General features: G+C 41.5%; 1 protein-coding gene across 1 annotated transcript; it reads left to right on the top strand.

Moving 5' to 3' along the window:
* The first annotated feature begins 3,488 nt into the window (after window positions 1-3,488).
* zfp36l1a (zinc finger protein 36, C3H type-like 1a) lies at window positions 3,489-7,960 on the top strand. Its single transcript, XM_042500965.1, has 2 exons — window positions 3,489-3,694; window positions 4,799-7,960. The coding sequence occupies exons 1-2, from the start codon at window positions 3,644-3,646 to the stop codon at window positions 5,864-5,866; spliced, it is 1,119 nt and encodes a 372-aa protein (XP_042356899.1). The 5' UTR covers window positions 3,489-3,643; the 3' UTR covers window positions 5,867-7,960.
* The last annotated feature ends 2,536 nt before the right edge of the window (window positions 7,961-10,496 follow it).

The following is a 10,496-nucleotide window of genomic DNA, read 5'->3' on the forward strand; positions in this document are numbered from 1 at the left end:
TGAATCCAAACCAACCCTTTAAAACACCAAAAACACAAAAAAAATTACCAGCCCAGGCAGCTGTAGACCATCAACTCATGTGTTTTGTGAGGTAAAATGACGGTTTTTGTGAGTACTCTGGTGGATTTGAAGAAAGCCATGAAAATATTCTTAAAACAGCATACACATAAATTGATATTGATCTTGCTCGCCCTCATGCACAGTGTTACATAGCTCAGCTTTAGTGTCGGTACTCCCGCGTGCTTCTCCAAACTGGGGACAGACAGATAATACACGGACTGTGGATACGTATCTCATACAACCCTGCTTCAAAAACCCAAACCATCATTTAAAGTAGTTTTTTCTCGTGTGTGAAGAAAAGATGCAGAAAACTTGCTCAAACTTCGTTTTACACTGTTTGATTTTGCCACTATAGGACTAAAATATTTGAGAGGATGTCAGTAAATCCCAGACATTTAAATGCAACCAATAACTTCTTAGCAAAACAAAATGTTAAAAAGCCAAACTGTGTGCGCTGACATCTGCAAAATGATGTCGTTTACTGTCTGCATGTTTAAAAATGGGAACACATCTGACAACATCCCCCGAGAGATTTTCATTTTGGCAGGAAACAGGTGCCTCCTCCCAAACCTGGAAGGACGACTGCGCCACACAATACCAAGCAGGCACGATACATCTGAGAGTATTAAAGTAAACAACAGCAGCGTGTGAGGCTTCTTGAGGCCAGCGTCCAAATAAAGGAGGACATTTCACATCGGCTGTTGTGTTTTTGAACTGCTTTGACCTCATCGGGTTCAAATCTGGACGAGAATCCATTCGCTCCGACATCACAGTCTCCTCTGTGCATTGTACTTAAATAAACACTGGCTCTGATTCTGTTTAATGTGTGACATATTACAAGTCCTTTAGATCGCTTCACACTAGCCAGAGGTTTATTGTATTTGCTGAAAGAATAAAAGAAGCTGTGATCCCCCCCCTACATCCGAAAGACAATCGATGTGATCTACTTAATCAATCAGTGACAGGCCCTTTGAACTGCAGACGTGATTTCCAGCAAGTCTGTCATCCCACCCTGTCGTCTGTGAAAACACACCAGGGGGAGATTGCTCCAAACAGTCCTGGCTCGTAAAACTCTTTTTATGTTAAAACACACACCCTCGCTCCTCACTGACTGGGTCCAGATTATCTCAGAGAGTAACTTTTTTTAATGTACAAAGTACAAACTTGAATTTTGATGAAATGGAGATGCCCTGGCCTCTTCTATCTCAAGTGAATTCAACATTTCAGCACAAAAACAACTTCCCCTGCCTCCTCCACGGCTGAGACAAAGCTCTCCACCCCCTGTGTGGCTTCTGTATAGGCACAGAGGAGGAAAAGGGAATGTTTTGCCTCTCTCCCCCCCCCTCCCCTCTTCCTTCACCTCCCTGGGGCAGCCCTCTGTAGTAATAAACGTCCCCCATAAATCTCCCCCTCACGCCATCATCCCCTCCTCCAACTTTTTTTTTAGTTAACAGCTCCTTTTCTTCTCCCCCAACCCTGCTTTTCTTTCCCCGCTTCTCTTCTCTCCTGCAACCCAACCCTGACATTGACTCTGCACATGGCCGATGGCTGCTCTGTCATGGATTCAGAGGGCGGGAGAGAAAGAGAGAGAGAGAGAGAGAGAGAGAGAGAGACGATGCACCACAATAGATTTGTATAGGTTTCACTCCCTCTGCAGCTCTTTCATATGTGGCTGCGAGCATCATTGTCACCGGCTGTGGTTGAAATCTGGTGAGGTCACTCGTGTATCAGGTTATTACCTGATGGAATGACATTCATGCTCAGCAGCGTTATACCTGCAGTAACACAAACAGTGAAAAAAAAGAGAAGGGTTTAATGGGGAAATAGCTGTGGTCGGGAAAGAGTTAAAAGCTGCCTGAATTCACCGGAAAGTCCCACAAGTGACGTTACAGTCCAGCAATTAAGAGTAAATTAATTACAGAGTAGTGGATGGTAGCTGGAACCCTGAGGATAGTGCAGCGCCTCCCAGTAAACAACTCCAGACTGCTTCAGTACCAGACTTCCATAAGAAAAAGAGGGAATTTAAGCCTGTCGTCTGACTTCAGATCCACTTTGTATTTACTTTACATTCAAGTTAAGACACTATTGCTCCAATAGAGTTCGTACATGTACAATATCATAAGTGTAGAAAGAAACTTTTAATGTATCTTCTGATAAACTGATTAACTGGCCTACAGCAGACTATGGACTGTTTTAATGCCAGATTTCCATAAGAAAAGCAAGGAATTTAAGCCCACGTTCTGACTTTAAAATCTACTTTATACTTACTTCAACATTCAAGTTAAAACATTATACCTTTAACAAAGTTCATAAACAGAACATCTACAGTATTATAAGAAATGTTTAATGTATCATACTCTTCTGATAAACTGACTTTCAACTCCAGATGGTTTCAAGTACCAGGATTCCATTGGAAAAAGAAGGAATTTAAGCCTGGTTTCTGCCTTAAAAATCTACTTTTTACTTGCTTTAACATAAAGTTAGGACACAATTTCTTTAACAGAGTTACTAACAGAACACGGACAGTATCATAAGTGTATTAAGTCATGATTATGTATCATACTCTCCTAATAAACCGATAAAATGGCTTACTGTCAATTATAGACTCCAGGCTACTTCAATACCAGACTTCCATAAGAAAAAGAAGGAATTTAAGCCTAATTTCTGCCTTTAAAATCTACTTTACATGTACTTTAACATTCAAGTTAAGACACTATTCCTTCTGTAGAGTTGATAACAATATCATCAAATATCATACTAACCTGATACTATAGACTATACTCCAGACTATTTCAATACCAGATTTCCATAAGAAAAAGAAGAAATTTAAACCTGCTTTATGCCTTTATAATCTATTTTATATTTATTTTAGCATCCAAATTAAGCCACTGTTCCTCTAAGAAGGATCATAAACAGAACATGTACAGTATCATACATGTAACAAGTCATTTCTATGTATCATACTCTCCTGATAAACTATTAAACTGGTTTAATGTAGACTCCAGACTGTTTCAGTACCAGACTTCCATGAGAAAAAGAGGCAATTTAAACCTACTTCCTGATTTTAAGATCTTTTATTTACATCAACATTAAAGTTAAGACACTATCCCTCCAACAAGGTTCATAAACAGAATATGTACATTATTCTAAGTGTATAAAGTCACTTTTTTGTGAATAATACTCTCCTGATAGGCTGATAATCTGGCTAAGTAGCAAAATCTGGGTTATTTTTACTGTAAATTGGTCACAAATAAAAGCCTGTTTAGTAGTCACACTGCGTGCAACAGTGTAGTAATCTCAAGCAAACTGACAACCCACTGCAAGTTTGTCCCTCCAGAAGAGGAAGGAGAAAAAAAAAGTTAACAGAAAGTTAACGCCCAGCGCTTGAGGCTCCTCCTGCAAAGGATTATAAAGCAAATGTCGGGGCTGGTGCAGGGCAGAGGGGGAGTTCTGCAGGGTCAAAAATACAGGAGCTGCAAATCAGAAACTCAGCAGACCTGCGCAACTTTTCTAACAAGCACAGTTTGTTTTTTTTATTTTTGTTTTTTTTTTAACTTTTGATTTAACCCTGGTCGCTGCAAAGATGACCACAGCCGTGGTGTCGCCTTTCTTCGACTTCGAAGTAATGAACAAGGTAGCTTGAAAACTTTTTCTGTGTGTGTGGTGTTTGGTAGGAGTGTGTTAGCCTGTTAGCAGCGGTGAGTTAGCCGCTGTGGAGGAATGATGAGCTGCATGCCCGCGGCCCTGACGCGCCTGTGTGTTGGAGGCTTGTTTTTGTTTTGCTGGCATGATTTGTTTTTTTCGCTGTTTGCTTATTTCGTACCTGTTGTTTCCTGTCTAAACAACGCCGTGGGCGTTATTTACGTTAAACCAGTGGCTTGAAAGTGTGCCGAAGTCTGCCGATAACATAACATGATCCGCTAACAACTGTTAAAATGTTAAACTTTTATATTCAACACGTGCCTCGTGCGCAGATTTAAAATGTGTAGTTTTGCTAACCAGCTACGGCGCAGTCAGCTTCTTTCTGTTAACGAGGGCAGTTTTGCGCCACTTTTAATACTCCTCACAAAGCAGCCACATGCTCGCTAATCATTGACTAGATTTATCCTGCTTTTACCTACTACTGCTCCTATAAAACAGGTTTTTTATAGTTAACCCAGTTTAATATTTGTTTGGAAATGACTTTATTAAAAATCGTAACGGCTCACTGGTTAGTTCACATCTATGCACTGTTTTCGTTTGCATACATTTTCATGTTTTCAGTGTCAGATTTCTTTATTAAAAAGCGCCTTTTTTTCTCCCTCGTGGTCGTTTTATTTTATCCTCTGGCAGCTTCATGTAAGTGAATAAACCAGCCATCTCCTGTAGTTTGGATGTGTATTGAAAGGCAGAGTCCCCTTGTAATTCAGCAGGATGCGTTGCCACTTTCATTATCTTTCAAATGATGCAGCCTCTTTGTAGCTACTAGCAGCCCTGTGGCCTCTCATGTGCTGCTGCTCCATTTACTAAACAGGCACACATTCCTAACCAGGGCAACTTGCCAAACCAGCTGCTGTTCTATAGGCCTGTATCCGCTCGTGTTGTCTGAGCCAAAAAGAACACAGTCATGCAAGAGGAGGCTGTTGATTTTTTTTTTTTTTTTTTTCTCTAGCCCACCAGCTCGCTTTCAAACCAGGACCATATTAACTGTCAGCTTTTGATTTTTCTCTAATGATGTGTTTTCCTTGTGTCTCTGCAGAACAACAAACTGCTCAGCTACAACAACAACCTGGGTGCCCCCCATCCCATGTCTGTCCCTTGCACTGGCACTAATGTGCCCATCTCCAGCCCCGCCGGAGCCCTGCTGGACAGGAAGGCGGTGGGATCTCCCTCAGTGGGAGGCGTGTACCAGCGGCGGCACTCTGTCAGCAGCACAAAGTTCAGCCAGAACCAGTTTCTGAACAGCCTGAAGGCAGCGGACCACTCCACGCTCATCTCAGGGGTTGGCAATGCCAGCAACAACAAGGAGAACCGCATGCGGGACCGCTCCTTCTCCGAGACGGGCGAGAGGCTCCTCAACAAGTGCCTGGGCCCTGCCAGTCCCACCGGCGGCAGCAGCCAAGTGAACTCCAGCCGTTACAAGACGGAGCTTTGCCGGCCCTTTGAGGAGAACGGCTCCTGCAAGTACGGAGACAAATGCCAGTTTGCTCACGGGATCCATGAACTGCGCAGCCTGAGCCGCCATCCCAAATACAAAACGGAGCTGTGCCGCACCTTCCACACCATCGGTTTCTGCCCGTACGGGCCTCGCTGCCATTTCATCCACAACGCTGAGGAGCGCCGCGGGCCTCCCCAGCAGTGCTCCCCTCTTAACTCCTCCAACAAGATGGAGAGGCCTCGACTGCAGCACAGCTACAGCTTCGCGGGTTTCTCGAGCTCAGCTGGGCTGAGAGACAGCCCCACCTCCGTCACCCCTCCACCCATGTTCTTCCCTGATGAGGTCCCCGACTGGCCCAGCAGTAACCCCTTCACCTACTCCAGCCAGGAGCTGGCCAACCTGTTCGGGCCCAGCCTCAATGCTGGTCCTGTAGGCACAGAGCCCAACACCCCTGCACCTCCCTCTCCAACAAGCACGCCTTACTATTTCAGACCCATGTTGGAGTCCCCTCAGATGTTCGAGTCTCCATCCAGCCCTCCTGACTCGCTGTCAGACCAAGAGGGCTACCAGAGCAGCTCTGGAGGCAGCCTGAGCGGCTCCGAGTCCCCCACGCTGGATACCACCCGCCGCCTCCCCATCTTCAGCCGCCTCTCCATCTCTGACGACTAGACTGCACGCATCCACCAGTGACTTTACGTTCGATGACACAAAGAGAACACGGCACTCCCCTCTACCTCTGCCCCTTTTCCTGAAGCTTCCCTGACACAGCACCGTGTTAGTTCCTCGTTAGCATTGTAAGGACGCAATCAGTTAAGGGAACTCTCGACTCAAATTGATCATTTCACCCCTGTAAATCCGCACAAGTTATAAAACGTACCCTGCCATGTGTCATAGTGCCAAAAAAAAGGAGAGGAAATTGAACAATGAAAATCACGAGAACAAGAATCGACTGTTTTGCCAGGTGCCACTTGTTTTTTTTCTTTCTTTCTTCTTCATTTGTTCTTGAATGTGTAGCAGCACAAGTGGCCTTGGAAAGGGGAGTGCATTGCACTAGCCCCCCCCTCCCTCCCTCCCTGACGATACCACTTCCCCTGAGCTAGCTAGAGGGTGCTCACTAACGCAACTGTAGATCTACCGCAGCCGTTTTTACAGACTGAGTTAAGACAAAAAGGAAAAAAAATAGAGACCCTGAAAAGATATGAAAAGTTTTTAAAAAGAGAAAAAAAAGTGCCTGGGGCGGTTTCTGCATGTGTTTAGGGTGAATGGACTACTGTTTGTTTTTTGGTTCTTTCTCATTTGCCCCCCTCCACCCCCCGTCACGGTTCTTCTCAAGCCCCGTCTTATGTAATTGTGGACTGGGAGAGTCTGCAGGAAGGACTTTGAACTGGAAGTTGGTTATGTTCCCCCCTCCTGAGTTTTCTCCTCCTGTTGCTGGTCACTGGCTCTTCTTTTTTTTTCTTTTTGGGAAGGAAGTCTCAATATCAAACTGATCATTAAACCTGTAAGACTTTGTCCCGCCTCCCCGCCTTCATCCTCGCCGATCTGGGGAATTCCAGCATTCCCATGGTGCAGTTGTACATCCTGCGACTTGACGAGATCGGATCTCCAAGCTATTTTACTTTACTTCTCCCCCACTTTAGTACCTGCTCCGAGGAGCACTCATTACATCCCTTTTTTTGCTTTCCTTATTTGATAATTATTTTTTATTAATGTTATTATTACGGTTATTATTGTTTGAAAAAAACTTTCCAGACAGAAGGTTTGCTTGTCACTGCTTATTTAACTTATCAGAACATATTTATTGCTGATCATATGCATTTTTTTTGTTAATTTTGTTTTGTATTTATCTGGATAATGAACAATAGAATATATTTTCTTTTATGTTAAATTATGATCTTCCATATTAATCTAAAGATTGTGAAGACGTTTTTGTCAGTTTTCCTTTTTTTTCACAGTTTAATATATTGTACTTCAATGACTTTTGTTCTGCAACTACACTTTGTCAAAAATGAAACTTAATTTAAAGCAACAAAAAAGCAAAAAAAGACGTTTTGCGTTTTGATTATTTATTGTACTTTTTGTTTTCTTACTCCCTCTGATTGGACTGCAATTCCATCGAAACGAGCTTGTTCATTCCTGACTTTTCCCCTTCACATCTTACAATAATCTGACAGTAACAGTAGCTAACTGTTATTACATTAATTCACCTGGTCTGGTTTTGCCTCAGATCTTTCGAGTATTTACTCACAGTACTTGGGTTGATGGTGGAAGTAAAGGGGTGCTGAAAGACGTCTCACATCACTGGTTTGAAGACTGGTTTTGTCGAAACGTCTTAACACCCAGTCTGTTATTACAAGCAATAGCTGTGACCAAATGGGTTGAGGATATTTGTTTTCTTTTTAATTTGGATGCTTGATGCACTTGCTTGGCCCCCCTCTTGACCATTGGAAGTGCCTCTTTGAATACATTCCAGGTAGCTAAGGCTTTCTCTGCCTTTTTATATTTGATAAAAATGGAGGACAATTAAGTTTTTTTTTTTTTTTAAGTCACTTGTTCTGTGTTGCCTTCACTTGTTTTGGAAGAGGTGAACAGATTTTTTTGACACAAAGAAAGTAAAAACAGTTGAATGTATTTTTTCAGCCATGTTTTTTTCACTACAGTAATTCTGTGAGTTTATATGAAAACTTGTTTTTTTTTCTCCCTCTTTTTGTAAGTATTGATTGCAGTTAAGTCAATAAACCCCGTATTTTTTGAAAAGTTAAACTGTGTTATGAGTTGTGTGCTTTAGATGCTTTTTAGATGCTCCTGCTGCACATGCAAGATGCTACAAAATCTTATATACTGAGGTTAAATAATGTTTTTAGTCGGTGCAATGAAAATTAACTTTCACATATGCATAATATGAATTTTATCAGGTTACATAATATTCAAACTTTGTATTGGACTTTTCATAGGATCTTAGTTTGGGTGGTGTTAAGGAGGCAAGGGGTTATTTTAACATTTGCATAAAACAGGCCTTCAGGGAATTGAGTGGTTTTGGAATTAAAGCTTTTCATCAGAGGTTTTCAAACTGTCAGGTACGCCCAATAAATTTACTTAGAAATCATAGAAAAAAGACACTGCATAACTGAAGAACCTGCTTTAAAATGATGACATTTTTAAAATTTTCTTCACTATCAAAGTCATCCAGTGATAGCTGTGAGTACATCTATGAGTACAATGCAAACCAGAGCTTATAGCTTATTCTGCATAGTTTTTTATTGTGCTAATTTGCCAAAAAAAATAATCAAATATGGACTATTAAAGTCGTAGCCCACAGTTAACTGAAAAAGAGACTCATTTAATCTGAAAAACCTGCTTTAGAATTGTTACATTTTAAAGTTTTTTTGAGTATCAAAGTAATCTAGTGATAGTTGTCTGCATATCTGTGGGTACACAGCAAACAGGAACTACTAATAGCTAATTCGGCATACTTTTAGTAGTGGGAATTTGCGAAAATGTAATCAAATATAGGCTATAAAAGCTCTAGCCTACACTTAACTGACTCCTTGGCATAGTTTTCACTGTCAAAAAAGATCCTTGAAAAAAATGTCTAAATGTTTTCTTCAGTATCAAAGTAACTTTCAGTAGGTGTATTGGAAACAGTAACTCCTAATAGCTAATTTGGCATACTTCAAATCATGACAACTTGACAAAATTTGACGAAATATATGATAAAATAGCTGCAGCTCACACTTAAATGACTCCATATCAACACAGTCTTTGACTGTCAAAGAAAGGGACTCCTTTAATTGCAAAACCTGCTTGAGAATCATCACATTTTTAAAGTTTTGTTTGGCATCACAGTAATCCAATGATAGCTGTCTGCACATCTGTGGGTACACTGCAATCAGGAACTGCTAACGGTTAATTCGGCATACGTTACATTGTGCTAATTTGCTTAAATGTAATCAAATACAGGCTTAAAACGTTGAAGCCCAAACTTAACTGACTTCATGGCAAAACAGTATTTCATCATCAAAAAATGAATCCTTTAAACTGCAAAACCTGCTGAAGAATTGTCACATTTTTAAGTTTTCTTCATAATCGAACTATGCTGTGACAGATGTCTGTACATCTATTGCAAACTGGTAATAGCTAATTCGACTTACTTTTAACCATGCTACTTGCTAAAATGTAGACAAATACAGGCTAAAAAAGATGTGGCCCTCAGTTATCTAACTCCATGGCTACATAATATTTCACTGTCAGACTCCTGCTTTACACAGAGGGTCAGAATATGTTTACAGATGTTCTATTTAAAGGTAAAAAATGGGAAAACGAAGTGGCTGAGCTTCTCTGTGTACAATGCAGAGCTAAAGGGAGTTTCACTGTGGTGGAAGTTGATTGGTGAGCAGTCAGGAGTATTGACCTGGGGATGATCAAACTCTGAATGAGCAGGTTTGGTTACGCAAAGACAAGACACTCCTGATTTCAGCAGAAATATCGATCAGGGGCGGCTGAAGCCCCTATGTTTCCAAGAATTAAAAAAAAAGTTTGCTGAGGTTATCACCTTATCAACGATCCTGAGGTTACGAGTAAACTGATCGATCTGTGTGTGAGGATATTTCTGTGGTTAAACAGCTGAGTCTGAGGCTGAAAGAATATCAAAATATACAGCGGTGTCCCACATGTGGTGAATTTTATATATTTTTACGCTGATAAATAAACGTAGATAACAATCGTTAATATAAGCAGGGGGGTGTTTGATTTCAGTCACAACACACTGTAGCTTCCCCTTCACACACTACACTCAGCGTCCTCACTGCTTCTGCTTTCGCTCGCTCTCTGGACACTTCCGTCCGTCCCTGTTTATATTCTCTCAGATTGCAAAAATGAGCCGGAACAGGAACTCCCTTCCCTCCACACAATGGTGGGTGCTGACCCGTCACAGCTGACCTGTGGAGGCCTCCTTGTTGCCTTATTCCTGAGACCTGGTAGATCCTTGTCTTGTTCCTTCACCCCCCCACCCCCAATCTCATTTGAACGAGCTGCCTGCTGATAGCCTGACGTGTTGCTTCACCTACTTCTCTGCATACCAGCAAGTTAAACAAGGAAATAGTCCTCTAAACAATGTTGTTTTTATACTCAGCTGATTACTCATCCGTTTTTATTGTTTCATTTTGCGTCACACATTCCATTTAAAAGAGGAGAAAGTACCACATGTGGACAAAAAAACTGAAAACAAGAAGTATTCATGACAAACTGCTAATAAAATCCTCATTGCATTTTAAGCACTGATCAACATACTTGGAGGAAG

The sequence above is a fragment of the Plectropomus leopardus genome, chromosome 14 (assembly GCF_008729295.1).
Source record: "Plectropomus leopardus isolate mb chromosome 14, YSFRI_Pleo_2.0, whole genome shotgun sequence".
Classification (NCBI taxonomy): domain Eukaryota; kingdom Metazoa; phylum Chordata; class Actinopteri; order Perciformes; family Serranidae; genus Plectropomus; species Plectropomus leopardus.

Excerpts from the sequence above, each read along its gene's own strand:
- zfp36l1a (XM_042500965.1), top strand. The coding sequence starts at position 3,644 with ATGACCACAGCCGTGGTGTCGCCTTTCTTCGACTTCGAAGTAATGAAC. Across the intron at positions 3,695-4,798 it reads ACTTCGAAGTAATGAACAAG|AACAACAAACTGCTCAGCTA; the intron begins GTAGCTTGAAAA and ends GTGTCTCTGCAG.